The 21,782-nt window shown below is 38.6% G+C and overlaps 1 protein-coding gene across 4 annotated transcripts in view; it reads left to right on the top strand.

Annotated features, from left to right (window-relative positions):
- The window catches only part of LOC122553559 (kinesin-like protein KIF28), a 103,916-nt gene that overhangs the window by 45,109 nt on the left and 37,025 nt on the right, over positions 1-21,782 (top strand). For 3 of the 4 annotated variants that reach the window (XM_087989823.1, XM_043697544.2, XM_087989825.1), the window contains exons 13-20: positions 1,964-2,087; positions 3,787-3,934; positions 7,068-7,186; positions 13,968-14,075; positions 15,321-15,466; positions 16,278-16,406; positions 20,038-20,172; positions 21,205-21,371. In XM_087989823.1, coding sequence (XP_087845949.1) covers positions 1,964-2,087; positions 3,787-3,934; positions 7,068-7,186; positions 13,968-14,075; positions 15,321-15,466; positions 16,278-16,406; positions 20,038-20,172; positions 21,205-21,371 — 1,076 coding nt within the window. The remainder of the gene's footprint in view (positions 1-1,963; positions 2,088-3,786; positions 3,935-7,067; positions 7,187-13,967; positions 14,076-15,320; positions 15,467-16,277; positions 16,407-20,037; positions 20,173-21,204; positions 21,372-21,782) is intronic. The other variant, XM_087989824.1, reaches the window with a different exon arrangement.

Below are 21,782 nucleotides of genomic sequence, written 5' to 3'. Positions count from 1 at the left end.
ATGTTTCTCGTCATATCATTGTTGCCTCTCTTCTGATTACTGTAGATCTGTGCTCTCTCATTCTCTATCTGTCCATAAGTGTGAACGTTATTGTCCGATCTACTCTATCCAGACCTCTGTTCCTTTGAACACTTTTATTAGATCTCCTGCTAGCCTTTTGTTCTCTCAGGAAAGCAGCTCTAACTTGTCTAATATATCTTCATAAGTGAAATTTCTCATTTCTGGAATCATTCTTGCAAACACTATCTGCACTCTCTCCAATGCCTTCACATCCTTCCTAAGGTGTGGCACCGAGGACTGGACACAATACTTAGCTAAAGCTGAATAATGTCTTAAACAAATTGCTCTTGTACTCTGTGCCCCTATTAACGAAACCTAAGATATTGTAGGTATTTTCTAATCAAACTGATCATAGATGTTATTACATACCTCTGGAACAGGTTGGACTGAAAACTGGGACCTTCTGGCTCAAAGGTATGGGCACTACCACTGCATCATGAGAACTCTCCTATGATATTGTATACTTTGTTGATTGCTATACTGTCAACTTCAATGACTTATGTACACCTGTGTACTCAGGTCTCTGCTCTTTCACTTTTTAAGAATTGTACCACTTTTTAAATATAGTTTGTCCACACTTATTTGCTTCCAAAATGCATCACCTCATGTTTTCTGCATTGAACATCATCTGACGCCACCTATCCATCCATTCCACTAACCTCTCTGTCTCCTTTTGATTCTCTACATTATGCTCCTCACAGTTTCCAATGATTCCAAGTTTCATCTTTTGGAATTGAGCCTGTGCATTAAAGTCCAGGTCATTTCTATTATATTTGGGAAAACAAGGGTCCAAACTGACCCTAGCACAAAGCATTTCACCCTGCTCAAAAAAACATCCATTAACCATTACTCTTTGTTTCCTGTCACTCAGCCAATGTTGGATCGATGTTGCCGCTGTGCTTTTTGTTCCATGAGCTGAATCTTTGCTCACAAGTCAGTTGTGTGACATTGAAGCAAACGTCTTCTGGAAATCCATGTATACTACATCAAGCCGACTGCCCTCATAAACCTATTCTGTTACCTCCTCAAAAAAATTGGCCAGTTAGTTAAACATGATTTTCTTTAGGAATAATTCTCAATTAACCCACATTGTCTATTAATTCTGCTCCAAATTATTGAAGCCAGAATTTTCCTGCTGTGATATTTAAACTAACTAGCCTATATTTGCTCGGCTTATCTTACACTATTTTTTGAACAAGAGTATAATGTTTGCAATTCTCCTGTCCTTTGGGACCAGTCCATTCTTACTGCTCTCAATATTCTTGGATGCATCCCATGTGGTCTCAGTGATTTGTCAATTTTACGCACTGACAGCCTATTCAATACTTCCATCTTACCAATTGTAAATCTTTCTGATGACTACATTTCCTTTTCTTCACCATGGCTGGGTGGCATTTTCTTAACTGATAAAGACAGATGCTAAGTATGTATTTAAGACTTTAGCCATATCCTCTGCCTCTATGTGTAAATCTTCTTTTTGGCCCCTAATTGTCCCTGCTCTTTTTACCATTCTTTTTATCATTTGTACTCCTGTGCAGCACTTTGGGGTTCCTCCTTTGTCTTAGCATTTGATTTGCGATTTTTTTTTTCAATATTTGGTTATTAATTTTGTTGCTCTCCAAGTTGTACCTCTGTCACCATAATATTTCATGTCCATGATTCATAGACTTAGAAATTTCTTTTACACCTCAGTTAAGACTATGTTGTCGTAAAATGCATGTGGATGTGTAAGTGCAGCAAAGAATGACTCACCTTCTGGTATTTTACTCCTTCCCCATTCACCAAAGGTCATGGTAATTTTGAAAGGTAATGTACATACTTCCAAAAGAATTTTTTTATATAAGATGTCAGATTGAACTTTTGAATGAAGTGATCTCTAATTGGGTTTGCTTTATATTTTTAGGATTCTGGACAAGCATGCAGTGCTTACTAGTCATGACCATAAAGTGGTTCTTGAGCCCATAAACAAGGCTCGGATTTTGATCAATGGAGTACCTGTTCTAACAAAGCATCAGCTACAGCATTTGGTGAGGTCTCCATCTCCACTGGTTGTCGTTGTATGACTTTACTGACATAACATTACCTCCTAATGGTCATCATAGAAATCGTAGAAACCTTTCAATGTGGAAACAGGCTATTAGGCCCAACAAGTCCACACAGACCCTCCAAAGGGTATCCCACCCAAACCTGTTCTATTACTCTACATTTCCCATGACTAATGCACCTAACCTACATATCCCTGAACACTGGGCAATTTAGCGCAACCAGTTCATCTAACCTGCACATCTTTGGACTGTGGAAGGAAACCGGAGCACCCAAAGAAACAACGCAGACATGGGGAGAATGTGCAAACTCCATACATACAGTTGCCAAAGCTGGAATTGAATGTGGGTCCCTGGCGCTGCGAGGCAGCATTGCTAACCACTGAGCCACCGAGTCACCCCGTGTGGTCTATCTAAAAGCAAAGTAGCCTCACACCACCTCACAACCCATCTCTCTCTCTCTCTCTCTCACTCTCTCCCTATGTCTCTCATGAACTCTTGCCCCCTCTCAATCTTCCTTTTCCTTTTCCACGTTCCCCTGCATCCTCTCTGACCTTTGACTCATTCACTATGTATAGAATCAATGAGCAATATAGTAACAGGGGCAATTTAAATGAAAAACCCATTCAAAAAAATCTTCAAAAAAGTGTTTTTTCCACAACCTCACAAGTGTCAATCAGGCAGTCTTTTGCAGCATCAATTACAAAAAACTTTCCCTCACTTGCCACCATTTCATCTTTTCCTTCTTAAGCATCAAGACTTTGAAAGAAAATCAAAGAAAGTATAATTTGCTTTCTCTGAATCAAAGCAAACATTTCCCTTGTGATTTTGTATACAGCTCTTGCTAATGATTTCCTTTGTGAGTCTTGAAGCATAGTCAATCATTCATGATAAGGCCAACTGGCAATCATATCAACAGGAACAGATACAACTCCAAGACTCATTGATAGAATCAGCAACAGGGTTTTAAGTGTGAACACCTTATGAACTCACAATCCAGGAATGAGAGATGAGAATTCCAGAATTGGATCTCTCCCACCCTTTATAAAGCCTCTGCCTCCATTCTGACATTGAAGGAGACTTGAAAATCAGGGCCAGGGATAAGTCAGCTGTTCATCTTTAAATATTTCCATAGGAACTTTTTTATTTGCCCAAGAAAGTAGACATTGCCTTTCATTTAAGAAATCATCTAAAAGATGGTTTCTGTGACAGTATTGCATGCCCTCATGACTACACTGGGGTTTCAGCCTAGATTTTTGTGTGTGAGTGGGATGTGAACCAACAACCTCTGGCTGCAACTTGTGTGCGGTAATCTTGGTAACTTCAAGGCTACATGACACTATAATGATGATGATTGGCATTAACAGTACCTATAAGAATTCCAAATGATGATTGGTTAATTCAAAAGTAAGAGGGAATGTGGAATAATTCATCAGAAAGGCAATCTAAAAATTTATGTTCAATCTTTATTGAATTGTTTTATAGTACCTTTTAACTAATCCCACACATAAGGAATGCTGAATATAGCATTCTAAAACTTCAATTATTAAGAGTATTTGATTTGTATTTTTAATGTATAGTTGCATAACAAATCAGAAGTTGTTTCATAAAGATCATAAAGACCTGCCCTATCCTCTAACATAGAGCAAATAATGGCAGTAACAATTGTTTTCTGCCTTGGCAGGACAGAGTTATAATTGGATCCTGTTCATTCTACTTGTACGTGGGTTTCCCACATGAACGAAATGACAGAGATAAAATTCATAAATACAACTATGAATTTTTTGCTTCTGAATTGGCATCTATTGAAGGGTTTGGAAAGGTGAATGTAGGTATGTTTCATTTTGAGTCTAACAATATTTAGCCGTCTATATAAACATATTGATGGTGCTTAGGAAGACAGGTCTGAGTCAGAGCTATATTTGTACAGTCCTGTTCTTCATCATGACAAGCAAAACAAAAATTAATGACCAGCTAGTTACAAGCTACAGATGTGTTCATTTTATTGTAATCAAATAAAACCAAATCCCTGCTTCCTGCTCATTTTCCTTAAAGTAATCAAAAGTATCTTCAAGAAGTCTTTAGTTACTTATCTAACGAGGGTATCTGACTATGCCCGTGTGTGATGATGATACATGTCCTTACTGCAGTAGAAAGTAGGTTCTGACTTCTGATATGATGAAGTCTAAAAAGATTACAAGCCGCTGTGTTGATTTTACCTTTGTTAACAGTGTTCCGTGCCAAAATTGGTGTTTCTGTTCACATGTATCAATAGGTATGAACTATAAAGTGCACACATGCTTGTGTTTGACCATTGATTTCACGTGAAAGTGAGACCAAACAATCAAAAAAATGTGAAAATAAAATACACAATGAAAGAGAAACTGGTTTACATAAGGAGCTTGTGGGAATGGCCCATCCAAGTGCTTGGTTAATGGCTCTGGTTAGAGATTTTTCTCCTGTTGATCTGGAGATTTGAAAGCTGACTGGTAGAGGACTTGAGGAGGAGGTTTTAAATTTTTTTTGCATTCTTAAGGTTAAAATCTTTGGGTACGGAAGGGTACTTCTTTATGTATAAGATGCTTTTAAGAACTTCTTCCTTTAGACTTAATATTACTGAGGGCTTTCAAAAGATGCAGAGTGTGATGTTTAGTAGATGTGGAGAAGTGATTACACTGCAGGATCAGATGGGTGACTACCAGGAAAGTTAAAAAGATAGATCAGAAGTCTCCTGTGGCTATTCGTATCTCAAACAGATATTTCGTTTTAGGTGCTGTTGAAGGGCATGGTCTCTCAGAGGGAAAAAAGAAGTGGCAGTCAGATCTTGGGCACTAAGAATGAATCCTATATGTTAAGCACGGTTTGTCAAGACTTAACAGGATAATTGTTATAGGGGACAGACAGGGGATTCTGCAGCTGGGAGCATGAATCTAGGTTAATATGTTGCCTTCCTGGTGCCAGGGCTAAGGACATCTCAAAACAATTGAAACATATTGCCAAAGGGGAGAGTGAGAAGCCAGAAGTTGTGGTGCACATTGGGAGGAAGGACATAGTTAGGAAATGGGTTAAGGCTTTGCAGAGTGAATATAAGAGGTTAGTAGAAGGTTAAAAAACAGAAATTCAAAGGTAGTAATCTCTAGTTTACTCCCTGTGCCACGTTCTAATGACAGTAGGAATAAAAAGATAGGGCAGATAAATCAATAGCTGAAAAGACAGGCAATGCGTGAGAATTCAGATTTTTGGATCATTGGGATTTCTTCTGGGACAGAAAAGACCTACTAAAAATATCACCTGAACTGGGAAGGGACTAATATCATGGCAGGGAAATTTGCCAGTTCTATTTTGGGAACCTTTAAACTATTAAAGAAGTGGTGCAGGGGAGTTCCTAAGTAGCTGTAAAAATATACAAATGAGGATGGTTCTGAAGTAGAAGGGAGCAAGTTAATTAGAAAAGGCAGTCAAGATCTAGTTCGAGAATTAGGTAACTCTGAAGAATTAATCACATTTATTTCAATGCAAAGGGTCTTACAAGTAAGGCTGATGAACCAGGGCTTATATGGGAACATGGGACTAAGACATCATAGCTATTATAGAAACTTGGCTGAGGGAAGGACAGGACTGGCAGCTTAATGTTCTAGGTTTTAAATGCCATAGGAAAGATGGAAAGGGAGGCAAGAGAGGAGAGGCAGCAGCGTTTTTGATTAACAGAAGTATTATTGTAATTAGAAAGGATATTTCTAACATTTGGATAAGTTCATGAATAGAAAAATATTTGGAGAATATAGGCCAACTGCAGGTAAATGGGACTAATTTAGTTTGGGAACATTGTCAACGTGGACGAGTTGGACCGAAGGCTCTGTTTCCATGTTGTATGATTCTATGACATCCAGTTCACAGCTCGGTGTTTCCAGGTGCCAATGGAAATGGAGACTGCCTCTTGATAGCCCAGAGTCAGATTAGCCCAGAACCCCTGCCTCTCCTGGTGTCATAAAAACCTTATTGTTGTTTAAAGCACCATTTGCTGTAACACTTGTGAAACTCATTGAAGAGTGAATGATGCAAGCTCCATTCAAGTTGCAGAGTGTTAGTGCCCCTACTTCTGAGCCAGGAGGCCCACACTCAAGTCCTACCTGTTTCAGAGGTGTACAATAGTGTTGCTGAATAAGCTGATTTCAAAATACCTGCAAGCTCTATCCTAAAATTGTAACCAGAATCCCATGTAAAGTATAGGAGTCTGACCAATGCATCACCAATAAATAGTAATGGCCTTGCTCTGTGCCAATTTCAAGCAAATGCTCTGTTAATTTTAGTTTACAATTGTTTTAAGTCGATAAGTGATTTTATACAATATTTTAATAACTTGTTTTACTGCACAGTAATGTTTTGGGATACTCCCAATTTGAAACAATTATAGAAAATGTGCCACCCATTAGAAAATAATTTCTGAATGATAAGTTAGAAAATGCTCCCTCTAAATCTGAACAGCAATGACATTTACTGCAGAGCTACCAGCTAAATATTCTAGATGTCCATAGGCAACATGACATTGCACAGTGCCACTTAATATTTACACTTGTACTTATACTCACTTAAGGAGTTAAATTTCTTAAAAGATGTTGTCTATGAAAAAGTTATCTGACAAATGAAAGATCCAACTACACTCATTTATGAAGTCGGGAAATGTCCATTTGTAAAAACTAATCTGTGCTGATTCGGTATAAATTTTCTCCAATTTTGGTATGAAGTTGGAATGAGATAGAATATACAACAACCAAGAAAATTATTAAGTTCATAATTCCTCAGCTACAATGTTACAGTGATTTCTTTTCCTGAGCTACAGACATGTATTTAGTTTCTTATATGTTCTCTATTTTCCATCTGCACTTTTTCATAGCTAGCTTATGTAATTATTGAACAACTGCTTTTATCCTTTGACACCAATTTTTGCTTCTTGTACCTTTTTAGGAATGGGAGAAGAACTGAAGGAAAATCTGGATCCTGATTTGGCCAGAATTTTTCATGACTTTATAGCAATCATGCCAATGGTGGCTCAAGCAAACCAAATAAGTGAAGAACTTAACAAGGTCCATTTCATGTGATGATTCTAGTGCACTTCATTTTGACTGCAGTTAAGATCTTGGTTTTTTAACCCTACCTCAGCAATGCAATATACTGCAGAGCTCCATGGAGCTGAAACTCATAATAAAACCACAGGTTGTGAAGTCACAATGAGTTACATTTGCAGAGGAGTACAATTCTTGTCCACGCGCCGTTGTTACTGTGGATTGTCATTAATTACAAATTACTTACAAATTCTCTTCCTTTGTTAAAGATATTTTCCAGAATCATAAAGTAGTGAGCCTTGATATTGACAGAGGCGGTGCTTTGTCTGACAAGGTGTTATAGAGTTGTGTCCATATGCATGTTGCAAATTCTCCTGTCAAGAACGCAGCCTGATTAACAGGCCTCTCTTACAGGCTGCAGCACCAGGTAAAGTTCCTGAGCTGCTGTTCGCTGTATAAGGTCATGTGATAAACCTTTCAAAAAATTTGATGCAACCCAGAATTAGCAAAAAAAATGTAAGATTCACCAAGTGTTTTGCTCAAGGTTTTGTTATGAGCAAATGTCTTTATGTCAGCTCCCTGAGGCGCCAGTAATTTTGCCGGCCTGAATGTAGTCGTACATATTGCAATCATGCAATAAACCTCATTATCATCTGAGAAAGGTGCATCTTCTGTAGATACTCTATAGTGGCATTTTCTTTACCACTAATCACTAGTTAGGCCCAGACAATTAACAATTAGCAGCTACGAACTATTCAAAAACTTTAATTCTGTTCTACACACTTAAACATGTGACAAATACTGCCCGCAGTGGTCATTTGGGACAATACAAAATGTCTGCAGTGGTGCAGATCTGACCATCATGATGAGAATTTGAAATCCAGAAGGATCAGAAGAAAAGATCAAATTTCATGCAAGTTAACTTATCACTCTAAGAGCATTGCTGCTTTAAGAAGACAAATACAGTTAGCCAGCAGCTGAAATATGATCACAGATAAGAAGCATGATACGATGCATTGAACACAGAACATTACAGTGCAGTACAGGCCCTTCAGCCCTCAATGTTATGCCAACCTGTGGAACTATTCTGAAGTCCATCTATCCTACACTATTCTATTTTCATCCATATGTTTGTCCAATGACCATCTTAATGCCCGTAAAGTTGGCGAGTCTACTACAGTTGCAGGCAAGGCGTCCTATGCCCCTACTGCTCTCTGAGTAAAGAAACTACCTCTGACATCTGTCCTGCATCTATCATTCCTCAATTTGAAGCTATGTCCCCTCATGCTAGCCATCACCTCTGAAGAAAAAGGCTCTCACTGTCCATCCTATCTAACCCTTTGATTATCTTATAAGTCTCAATTAAGTCACCTCTCAACTTTCTTCTCTCTAACGAAAACAGCCTCAAATCCCTCAGCCTTTCCTCATAAGACTTTCCCTCTGTACAGGCAACATCCTAGTAAATCTCCTCTGAACCCTTTCCAAAGCTTCCACATCTTTTCTATAATGCAATGACCAGAACTATATGCAATACTCCAAGTGTGGCCGCACCAGAGTTTTGTACATCTGCAGCATGTCCTTGTGACTCCAAAACTCAATCCCTCTATCAATAAAAGCGAACACACATATACCTTCTTAACAACCCTAACAACCTGGGTGGTCAATTTCAGGGATCTATGTACATGGACCCCGAGATCTCTCTGCTTATCTCCACTACCAAGAATTTTACCATTAGCCCAGTATTCTTTACTCCGGTTGCACTTTCCAAAGTGAATCACTTCACACTTTTCCACATTAAACTCCATTTGCCACCTCTCAGTCCAGCTCTATAGCTTATCTATGTCTCTCTGTAACCTGCAACATCCTTCAGCACTATCCACAACTCCACCGACATAGACATTAGTAAATGTCATCCACAAATTTACTAACCCATCTTGCTATGCCCACATCCAGATCATTTATAAAAATGACAACAGCAGTGGCCCAAAAAAGATCCTTGCGGTACACAATGAGTAACTGAGCTCCAGGATGAACATTTCCCATCAACTCCCACCATCTGTCTTCTTTCAGCTAGACAATTTCTGATCCAAACCGTTAATTCACCCTCAATCCCATGCCTCCATATTTTGTGCAATAACCTACCATGGAGAACCTTATGAAATGCCTTACTGAAATCCATATAAACCACATCAACCACTTTACCCTCATCTATCTGTTTGGTCACCATCTCAAAGAACTCAATAAGGTTTGCAAGGCATGACCTAACCTTCACAAAACTGTGTTGACAATCCCTAAACAACTTATTCCTCACTAGATGATTATAAATCCTATCTCTCATAACCTTTTCCAACACGTTACCCACAACTGAAGTAAGGCTCATTGGTCTATAATTACCAGGGTTGTCTGTACTCCTCTTCTAGAACAAGGGGACAACATTTGCTATCCTCCAGTCTTCTGGCACTATTCCTCTAGACAGTGATGACATAAAGATGAAAGCCAAAGGCTCTGAAATCTCCTCATTGGCTTCCTAGAAAATCCTAGGATAAATACCATCTGGCCCAGGGGTCTTAACTATTTTCACACTTTCCAGAATTGCTAACACCTCCTCCTTGTGAACCTCAATCCCATCTAGTCTAGTAGCCTGTATCTCAGTATTCTCCTCGACAACATTGTCTTTTTCTGGTGTGAATACTGGTGAAAAATATTCACTTAGTGCTTCCCTTATCTCATCGGACTCCACGCATAACTTCCCACTATTATCTGTGACTGGCTCTAATCGTTCTCTAGTCATTATTCTAATCTTGATATACCTATAGAAGGATTTTCCTTGATCCTATCTGCTAAGGACTTCTCATGACCCTCCTGGCTTCTCTTAGCTATGAGGTAGAGGCTGAATAGGCTGGAACTATTTTCTGTGGAGTATGGGAGGTTGAGGGGTGACCTTCTAGAGGTTTATAAAATCATGAGGGGCACAGATATGATGAATAGCCAAGGTCTTTCTCCCAGGGATGGCAGAGTCCAAAACTAGAGGGCATAGGTTTAAGGTGTGAAGAGAAAAAATTAAAAAGGACCTGAGGGGCATGTTTTTCACACAGAGTGTGTATGGAATAATTACAATATTTAAAAGGCATCTGGATGGGTATATGAGTAGGAAAAGTTTAGTAGTTGGGAAATAGGACTAGATTAATCTAGAATTAGGGTCTGTTTCCAAGTTGTATAACTCTATGACTCCATAAGAGACAGAGCAGTGCCCTTAGAAGAAGCAAAAATGCAAGCTCCACACCCAAAGGCAAAACTACATTCAGAAGCCAGTGAGAAACATTGAGGCAAGAGTGAGTTGGAAAAACAGAGAAAGTTTGGCCAAACTTAGAAACTACAGAAATCTTGCTAAAGAATGTTTGTTTTATTATTCACTCATGGGACCTGAGCATCACTGGTTGGCTTTTATTGCCCATCCCTACATGTCTTCGAGAAGGTGGTGGTGGGCTGCCTTCTTGAACCAGCACAGTCCATGTGGTGTAGGTTGACCCCAATGCTGAAGGAATTCCAGAAGTTTGGCTCAGTGACAGTGAAGGAACAGTGATGTATTTCGTAGTCAGGATAGTGAGTGGCTTGGAGAGGAACTTGCAGGTCATGGTGTTCCCATATATCTGATGCCCTTATCCTTCTAGGTGATAGTGGTCATGGGTTTGGAAGGTGCTGGAGGGATTGGATGTTTATGGATGTGATGCCAATCAAGTGGGCTGCTTTTTCCTGGGTGGTGTCAAACTTCTTGAGTGTTGTTTGAGTACCCATCCAGGCAAGTAGGGACTACTCCATCACAGTCCTGACTTATGCCTTGAAGATGATGGACAGGCTTTGGGGAGTCAGAGGTGAGTTACCTAATGCAGTATTCCTATCTTCTGACCTACTCTTGATGCCACTGTGTTTATGTAGTGGGTTCAGTTGAGCTTCTAGTCAATGGTAACCATCAAGATGTTGATGGGGATTTAGTGATGGCAATACAACTGAATATCAAGGGATGGTGATAAGATTGTCTCTTATTGGAGATGGTCATTGCCTAGTATTTGAGTGGAATTAATGTTACTTGTCACTTGTCAGCCCTAATCTGTATATTATCCAGATCATTTTGCATTTCAACATGGACTCCTTCAGTATCTGAGGAGTTGTGAATGGTGCTGAACATTGTGCAATCATTGGTGGACATTTCCACTTCTGACCTTATGACAGATGGAGGTCATTGATGTGGCAGTTGAAGATACTTAGATCTAGGACACTACCCTGAGGAAATCCTGCAGATTTGTTCTGGAGCTGAGATGACCTCCAACAATCATCTTCCTTTGTGTCAGGTATGACTCCAACCAGCCAAGGGTTTGCCTCGTGATACCCATTGATTCATGTTTTGCTAGGGGTCCTTGATACCACACTTGGTTGAATGCAGCCTTAATGTAAAGTGCTGTCACTCTCACCTCACTTCTGGAATTCAGCTCTCTAGCATATATCTGAACCAAGGCTATAATGAGGTCGGGAATTGAGTGACCCTGGCGGACCCGATAAGGAACAACTACTGGGTCCAGGATATAAAGGTAGAGATGCCTGAAGGAGCCAGGAGTAACTTTATGATAAATATTGTGAAGACCAAGGGAGTACAAAAACAGTGTCATCACCATCATCATTAATTTATAGCAGGTGCAGCTGCAAGAAACAGTAAAAAGGTCAGAAAAGAACTTTAGACCAGGGATAAGTTTAGACCAGGATTAGGAAGGCCTCAGAATGTATTTAGGTTGAAACCGTATTTCTGAAGAAGAGTCATACTGGACTCAAAACATTAACTATTTTACTTACTGATACTTGTAGACCTGCTGAGTTTCTCCAGCATTCACTGTGTTTGGGTTAGATTTCCAACATTCACAGTATTTTACTTTTATTGAAATATTAGGATAAATGGTAGCCACTATTTTGATTATTTAAAAGGTGGAAAACACTGATAAAAAATGGGAAACTCTAATGAGCAAACCAGAGATAGATTATTACAAGTAAACAGATTTTCAAAGCATGAAATTGATGGATTGCCACATAACAGTCAATAATACGAATATAATATACAATCTAAAAATTGATTGAAGAATTCAATACAGTGTTACATAAACTATCCAACTCCAGAGAAAGTTGAACCATGGTGAGAAATAGGAAGAAACAAATCTGTGGAGATTACTTACAATGGCATAAAAGAAATACTTCATGTGGCCAAGAAGAAATTACCACCACCAAGCCTAAAGAAGGCTCAGTAAAAATTGACAAGAGCAAAAGAATGATCAACAGTGTGCTACCGTTTGCCAGTACTATGTGGAACAATGGCTAGACCTGAAATCCCGTGAGACGATCAAGAATGCATACTGAGACCTCTGACAGCATTCCACAATCACGAACAATTTCCAAGTGTATGACAAAAAAAAAACTAGTTATTCCAGCTTCCCTTTGGAAAAACTGTAAAGGAAAGGATACTCTGAGGACACTCAGCATTACCAAGTATACAGCCAGGGCTCAGTCAGCAGGCTTGTACTTGTTTCAACACAGCTGCCATCTTCCATGATGGACATTTATAAGGATGAAGATCCCTATATGATGTTATGTGGTAACTATCTGAAGTAGGAGAGATGTTCCTCTCTGAAGAAAATTCATGGGATTAAAGGTCCTCCAGATAATGACTCTATCATGGGATAACAATAGGGAAAAAATGCTTAGCAAAAATGTTTGAAAAGACAATGGCTCTGAAGGGATTAATACTCAGGCTACATTGGCTCCACCTAGTCCTATAGGTCCACAAGCAGCTCAATAAGGGCACATATCTCTTCCTGAAGCAGTGCCTGCTTTCCTTGAGCTGCCAAGGAATACAGGCCAGTCAATGTTAAACTTGTAAAAGAGGCTCACAGCCTTGTTACAGTATACAAGTGGCCAATCCATGTCATTAAAGTAGATTGACAGCTATCCCCTCTCCCTGCCTTTGTTAAACCTAAGAATGGATGGATTGGCTTCGGTTTTGCATGTCTTGAATGTTTACATCAAACACACCAACAAGGCCCTGGTTAAAATTACCTCCAAAGAATAAAATGTAGTGAGTGTTGTGGCCTATACTGTGTGAAAATGTGCAACTCTAGTTGCAGTAAACATTGCTCTGCAGAGTCTGGTAGCACTCTGACCTGGTTAGAAATTTTGTGAGTTTCAATTCCACTGCTGAGCCCTGAGTACATTTGTCTAGTAATGAGCAAGCCCTCTGCTGTCAAAGGTGCCTTTTGCAGTTGAGATGTTGAACTGAATTTGTGCCCTCTTTTTGAAGAAGAGGAATGTTTTCCTCGGATCTTTATTAATGATTATCCTCAATCAAGATGATACAGAATATCAACTTGTTTTTGGATCTTTCTGTGTGCAAATTGACTGCTATCTTTTCTCATTTACAGTGGAATCTGCATTTCAGAAGTAGTTTGTTAGATGTAAAATTCTTTGGGGTGTCCAAAGTTGCAAAAGACACTTAATACATGAAGAAATATCCCATATTGCAAATAAATATTTGCCACAAAGAGGTAAAACCATCAGTATTCAATCCATACCATGACTCTCTGAGGTTAATTTGAGAACTGGACGTTTGGTGGCCTGGGAAAAGTTTACTTTCCTAATTTGCATCCTTGAAATGATGAGTGGTGTCAAGAACATAAAATGACAGAGGAAAAATAGGCTAAAATGATTAAAAGAAAGGTAATTTAATGCAGTACCAATATAATCGTGCATTTTCATCTTTCTGAAGGGGGTTATCTTTGAACCTGAGGTGAAAAACCTGACGTCAACAGATGCCAAGGGAGAGGGATTAGAAAAAGAAATTATTGTGAAGGTAATAAACAAGGTAACGAAACAGGTAAGTGACATCAGGAGTTCTATTCTGTTCAGGTAGAATTTCAAATCAAATCAGGTTAATACAAATATTTTGGAAAATTCTAATTAGTGAAACATTCTTTCCCAACAATATATTGACATTCAATAAGTGTTATAATACTTCAACTAAAGAGCTTAGTCTGTACTTTACCTTAGTCAAGTTTTATACTATCCATTTAACTCCAAAGCCTCCTAATCATTCATACACTTACAAAAGACAAATGTCACCTTCTTAGGTAAATTAGAATAGGCAACAAATGCAGTCTTGTCAGCATTGTTAACTGTCCAGAGAGAAACTTATGAAAAATTGTGAAAAGATGTAGAATAAAAATCCTGTTCTTATTTTTCTTTTAATTAAAAAAAATGTTCCTTGAATTTGTGTGAGTCTCATCCCATATTTGACCTGTGATCCTGTAAGTAAAACCTCTGCATAGTCAATATTGTGGCAGGGGCTAAAGGTATGATAGGATCTTGCAAGCAATCATGTAGAAGTCTGAGTTATGAGGAAATGGAGTCATGCCAAGTTAATTCAAATATTTCCTTCTATCTGGTTGCTCCCACAGTAAGAATAATGACACTGAATAATTTACTAGATTATACAGCAAGGGTGAGCATGCATGTGTTTTCTTTCGACTTTCTCTGGAAACTTACTGGACCTCTGCCAATTCCATAATGAGCTGAATACAACAACAGAACTTCAGAGAAATTCAAAAATTGAATTTTTCCATCTTCTTGTAGCAAAGTGCCTTACCTCGGCCAAGAACCTCCAAGGCTAATGACAAGAGGTTGCTAACATGAGGAGCTCTGAACATGATGTCACTTTTGATTATTCCCACTGCACAGCACTTACACTTGGGTGCATTACTATACAGACAAAATATGGATTAGATACCCAGAGGTCATAAGGTCACATTCCACCATGATAAATTGTGAAATGAATTACAATAAATTCAGTCATTTGAAGGCTGTTGCAGGAAAAAGGAAATCATGATGTGCTGTCAGATTGTTGGAAAGACCCGACTGATTCATTAATATCCTTCAGGGAAGGTAGCCCACTAATCAAGCTGGAAACTGGCTTTTATTTGTTTTGTGGTTTTTTTCTAGACTGGTACAAGCATGTTCATCTTTCACATGCCATACTTGATCAAACCAATAGGTCCTCTAGGCATTTATTTCTGTGTTCAGAGTCTGTGACTGGAAATCAAAATGGCTAATGGTCTATTTCAAGGTCGAGATCTGGCCACGGGACAAGTTCACTGATCGAAAGCTTTTAATTGAAGGCATCTACCAACACTTTCTAGAAAATGGAACAATACCTAATATGGTGGAACAAGATCCATTCTGGGATTCTGTTGAAATCTTGCATCTTGGGAGGTAAAAAGCAGAAAGCACGTACTGTTAAAGCATTCTGTTTTCATTAAGCTTTTTATTGATTATTGCCCATGTAACCTTTTGTCTCAAAGGGATTTTGTTTTAATCTGTATCACAATGACATTGGATTATATTCACAAAAGGTTAGTTTTCAGAGATCTGTTTTCTGCAATGCTCCTTAGGACAAATTAGTTGGAATACCAAAAAGAAATTTGTATTTCACTTTAAACATAATTAAACATTACCATGATTACTCACAAGAGCATTCCAAACTAAATTTGATATGGTCACATCAGGAATTATCAGGAAGGCTGTCCAAAATCTTGGTCAAATAGCCAGGTTTGAAGACAGGTATTTAATGACAATAGGGTTGTAGACAGGATGAGTGGTTTATGGAGGGAACTCCAAAACTTAGACTGAAGGTAGTCAAACGCAATGATGAAGCAATTAAAATGGAGAAGAATTCTAAACAAGAATTCAGATTACAGGTGTGGTAACTATCTCAGGAGGGTATAATGAGGGTATAACCCCCAGGAGGGTTCATTATTTTTGAGACAATGGAGCTTATTAACAATATTCCAGAGCTATTTGCATTTTAATCTCTAAGTGGTCTTCAAATGCTCAGTGGGAGAAGGCAAATCATTTACCGGAATGCTCACAAGGAGGAGGTTTCTGTTTTAAAAGTGGTAGCATTAAAAAAAACCAGTAATATTTGATACATTTTGAAATTGAATAATCAAAAATGATAAATTCATCAATAAAATGATTAATGCCCATTTTTCTATCAACATGAACCATTGTAAATGTGTTGCAGTGCCCATGTGTGGTTGGAAACTTTGGCGTATTGCATAGCTTATGAAGACCAGGTGGAGGCTATTAATTATCGAGGAAAAGAAGAGGCCATTATACAGATCAGATTGCTGCCCTGCTCACCAAGTGGAAAGTAAGCTCAAAACATGACCATAAAATGTTAACACTCTTGGGAGGAGCACAATGTAGGTTTACAAGAATGATACCTGAACTTCAGGGGTTATGAGGAGAAATTATACAAATTAGACCTGTTTTCTCTAGAACTTAGATGGGTAAGTGGTGATCTGATCAAAGTTTTAAAGGTTTCAGTAGGAAAAAACAAGGTAGATAAAATTAAACTATTTCCACTAGTTGGAAAATCTAGAATGCGGAGCAAAGTCTAAAAATAAGGGCCAGAATGTTCAGCAGAGATGTTAGGATGCAGTTCTACACACAAAAGGTGGTTAGAGTTTACAACTGTTTTCCACAAATGGCAGTGGGTGCTGGATCAGTTGTTAGTTTTAAATTTGAGATAGATCATTTTTTGTCAAGCATAAATATTAAGGGATTATGGGCCAAAGGCAGGTATATGGAGTTAGACCACAGGTCAGTTTTGGTATAGTACAGGTTCGAGTGGCTGAATGGCCTACTCCTGTTCCTTTATTTCCTGCATTTCACCAACTTTTTAAGCAGTGCTAGGATGATTAACATGAATTATAGGTTAATGTTAGCTAATGTTTGACTGACTTTCCATTCCGGCTTTTACGATGGGAGATTTTCTCAATTGATAGAGTATGGAAACAATATTGAGAGATCAGGAATTAAGGTAACTATTGCTTCTTCTCCCCATGACACTGGTCCTGGGATAGAGAGACAAGACGGAGGTTTAATCAGATTGGATCAATTTGGATCCTCCAAATACCAATCAATTTTGGGGTGTAGGGAGAGAGACTCCATTGGGTATCGGGTGCCCAAACAGTAGGCTTGTTTCCTGATCTGAAGTGAGGTTCCCAGAGTTTATTCAGCTGCCTTGGTCATGTGGCATAGGCAGCCTTGCTATTGGTAAAATACCAGTCTCCGTGACAATAACGTCTTAAGTAGAGATTAATTAGGTACTTACAGCTTACAGTTTACTAAAGGGTGGTCAGGCTGTTAAAATTCCAGTAGCGTTGGATAGTTGATTGGCACAGCACCTCCATCAAGCAGTTTAATTTTACTGGAGCCAGTGGATTACCAGAGATCATACGTACAGTTGCTAAAGGGAAGTGATTAAATTAAAAGCAGCCTTAGCTCAGTTGGCTGGATTGTTGGTGTGCAAAGTAGTGTGATGCCAACAGTGTGGGTTTAATTCCCATCATCAGTTTGAGGTTACCATGAAGGACTCTCCTTCTCAACCTCTTCCCTCACCTGAAGTCTAGTGGCCCTCAGGTTAAATCACAACCAGTTGCTTCTCTCTCTGCTGAGACAACAGCCCCTATGGTCTGGTAAGACTATGGTGATGCAATAACATTCCTCTTTATCTGAAATGTGGAACCAAGTCTTTGAAAGATAAAATGACATTATGCAGATGGCAAAAAAAACTTTTGACTACTAGAAAGTCTACAGCCATCATATTTATTAAAAGGAATCTAATCGGAGCCACAACAGATTGATCTGAATTTTTCCAAGTTCTGATTTATTCAGCCAATAAATATCATATTAATTCTGCCTGCTTCTAACAGCATTCCAAGTCTAAATTTTCATTTCAAAGTAAACTCAAGAGCAGGATTACGTAACAGCGGTGTTAAACATAAATATTTATTACTGTAGCTGTAGAAAATGTGATGGATAATGTAACTGTGCAGTAAGATATTTGCTTTCAGTAATATAACTAACAACTTGATAGGACTCTGTAGCTGTTGAAATTTTCATAAATATTCACAAGTGCTGTAACAATAATTGGAAAATTAATTTTACTTTGAATTTTACCACTTGGCCTTGTGTTCTCACTTCAACTTTCAATCATTGTTCTTTGATGTCAAACTACAACAAAATTTGAGGTCATTTGAGAATATTTTGATATGGCTAATTTTTTTCACCAACTTAATCATACTTGCCCCAAATTAATTCGGGTAGATTGAGGGTAATGATTCCACCTCAATAACCTATCAAGGGAGGCTTCACCATTATAGAATCAGAGAATCGCTCCAGTGTAGAAGCAGGTCATTCAGCCCTTCAGGTCCACACCGACCCTCCGAATAGCATCCCACCCAGACCCATACCCCCTACCTTATCCCTGTAACTCTGCATTTCCCATGGCTAATCCACCTAACATACCCCTGGATACTATGGGCAATTTTAGCCTAGCCAAACCTGCATATCTTTAGACTGTGGGAGGAAACCGGAGAACAGGAGGAAACCCATGCAGACATGGGGAGAATGTGCAAATACGAATTATGTATTTGTTACTTTGCGCATCCATTTTTAATCCTCTGTAAATGAATTGGCTTTGAATGAGGAAATTTGTGTACATTTCTCTGAAATGAGCCTAACATTTAGTTGAGCTGAGAATGATTTGTTATTGGTGAAAGAATGAATCCAGGCTCTGTAATATGATCAGGACTTCACATCTAAACAATACAAGTGAGACACTAAAGGTTTTTAACTGTGCATAAACTGCATGGGAGGCACTGCTTGCTAGGCAAGGCTTGCAAAGTATTAGCAAGTTTGGAGAAGATTTGTAGCTCAGGTTGAGATAATGGATGTATGTTTGCTCACTGAGCTGGAAGGTTCATTTTCAGACATTTCAACATCATACTAGGTAACATTATCAGTGAGCCTTCGGTGAAGCACTGGTGGTATGGCCCACTTTCTATTTATGTGTTTAGGTTTCCTCGGGTTGGTGATGCCATTTCCTGTGGTGATGTCATTTCCTGTGTCTGTGATGTCATTTCCCCTTCTTTACCTCTGAGAGTAATAGATGAGGTCCAAATGGATCCATACAACAAACACATCAATTTGGATCCTATCTATCACCCTCTGAGAAAAAGAACAGGAAATGACATCATCAACACATGAAATGACATCACCAACCCAAGGAAACCTGAGCATATAATAGAAATTGGACCATCACAACAGTGCTTCACCAGAGGCTCATTGATGATGTTACCTAGTATGGTGATGAAACATCTGTAAACGATCCTTCCAGCTCAGCAAGCAAACATACTCCCTTCCCAAAGTATACACAAGCATATATATCCCTGCCGAGCCACATAAACTTAAAGGCTGTTGAATATGCTGATCAATAACATTGACAGAGCCAATAAGTAAGAATTCCAGGAGAAAAGAAATTAATGTAAGACATCAAGCAATTTACAAAGGTTGGATTAGTAAATGATGTATATGGAGTTAGGGGTAAAGAGGTGGAGGAGGGTCCCGCATGTGAAGTACAGTACAAATGTATCTAAGGCCTGTTGAGCTGACTGATCTATCTCATTACTGTGCAATGTATACAGGTCTGTGTATTCACCATGCTTGAGTTGCTTATATTTCATGCATTTTGGAACCCTACACATCCAGAATATTTATATTTTGATATAAGAATTACCATTGCTACCTGGAGATATTCATCACTATATTAGAGACTTTGTAAAAGTTCTCCTATAGCCAGGATTTCAGGGCATAATTTTTCCAAAAACCAACCAAGTCACCTCATTCCTTTTTACTCGTTTCAATTGAAAAGTGAGCACTTGAGAGAAGATGCATTTGTGGAAAACTGATATGATTTACGTACATTCCCCGTTTAGCCCACTGGGAGAGGAATCTGTCATTGTTGACCCTGATGATCTGCTGGGAAAACGCATGGACTTTCAAATGCAGATTACTCTATGTTTAGGAGTGAAATGGATCCAAGGAAACAGCAGCAGAGGAGTTCAAATTGGGTGAGATTTCCCAGCTTTCATCTACATACATCAGTGACACGTAAAGCATTCAAACCCCGGGAGGATTTACTTTAATGAGCAGCTCACAATTAGACATAACCTTTTTCCAAATTTTCTTTCACCTCCTCCTAAGTGGGCCACAGAAACTCAGTAGTGATGCTGTTACATATAAAAGATTTGCAGCAAATTTCTTCCTGCTCCAGTTATAAAACAAGAGAGTACGTAAAGTGCTGGCTGCTCTTGTGCCAGGTAGAATTTTGTTAAAGACTAAGAGCTCAACAGCTTTGTAGAGAGTCAATTCTGGTATGGAATAGATCAATTCTTCAAGTTTCCTGGTGGGAGTATGGTCTCTCCTTCCTTCTGGAGAAACATGCTGCTTGTAGTGACTATCTTCCTACTGGGAACAATTCAGTTGAGATTTCAAACTTATCACATAACACAGTCGAGTGGAGCACCAATTACATGAAAGCATTACTAACACTAGCATTACAAAATATTTAATGTTGGTACTTTTAGATGCCTCCATACATTCTTATACCATATACTACTTCAGTCATGTTTACATGCTGCTTAATAAACTACACAGACTGTGATGAATATTTAACACTCATTTGTTCCAGATTTAAATGCAACAAAAAATGCCAAGTGGAAAATTCAGGTGTAAGTCACGTCAACACTACATGGTGTCAAAAAATTTCAAGTCCTCTGTTACTAGAAATGTGTGAATTATAATTTTATCAGATGATGAAGAATATTTAAAACAACTGTTAACATTTGTAATTGAAGTTTCTCCACATCTATTTCGGTTTAACTCTTACTATATAACCATTAAAATCTCTATAACATGTACTTAAAGAGCATCTGAAGATATTAATATCAATTCTCAGCAATGTTATATTACATTCTCAATATGTAAAGCATAGATTTGTCAATATTTAGTATAAATTTCCGATTTCAACATCACAGAGTTTCAGAGTGTTGTGTTTCAAACATACAATGATTTTGTTCACAAATATCTCCTTGTGTGTACAGGTTTATGATGTATGGGCTTCCTGCAATGCTCTATACCCCTGCTGTGTGGAATAATGCCAACTTTGAAATGGATTACACAATGTGCTTCATGATTCAACATGTTACTGCAGATTTCCTCAGTTATTTGAAAACACATGCAGTAGTACTGGAGCTGTGGGGTTTGCAAGGTGTGTGAAATGAGATTCAAACATTTTGCAGGCAATGAAGAAAATCTGATATGAAAAAATGCAATTTGATCCCCTGTATTGTTATTAAAACCTCAAAGTTACTGCATTATAGTGAACCAAGTGATGGATTATGCTTAGGCTCCTGTTGCAGTTTTGCTCATTTTGAATTCTCATTTTTGACATCATCAAGTGGAAGAGATGTAAACACAGTGTTGGTGCTTAACTTGAAGGAGGTGAGGAGGCAAAATTGGTCAATGGCTTACTCTAAGTGATGAATAAAGGCTAGTTCAAAAGCTAGTTCTAGCTCTAGAAATGTGGAGCAAGCTGCATGTCTGTGCTCCAGATGAGAGGGTAATGCCTGAGGCAAAGCCAAACGCATATGTATTAGAATGTTGAATGTGATGGAGTATT

Source organism: Chiloscyllium plagiosum, unplaced genomic scaffold (genome assembly GCF_037043375.1).
Source record: "Chiloscyllium plagiosum isolate Xiang-an unplaced genomic scaffold, Cpla_swu_hap1 HiC_scaffold_8, whole genome shotgun sequence".
NCBI lineage: Eukaryota > Metazoa > Chordata > Chondrichthyes > Orectolobiformes > Hemiscylliidae > Chiloscyllium > Chiloscyllium plagiosum.
This window is presented reverse-complemented; position numbering and strand designations above follow the sequence as displayed.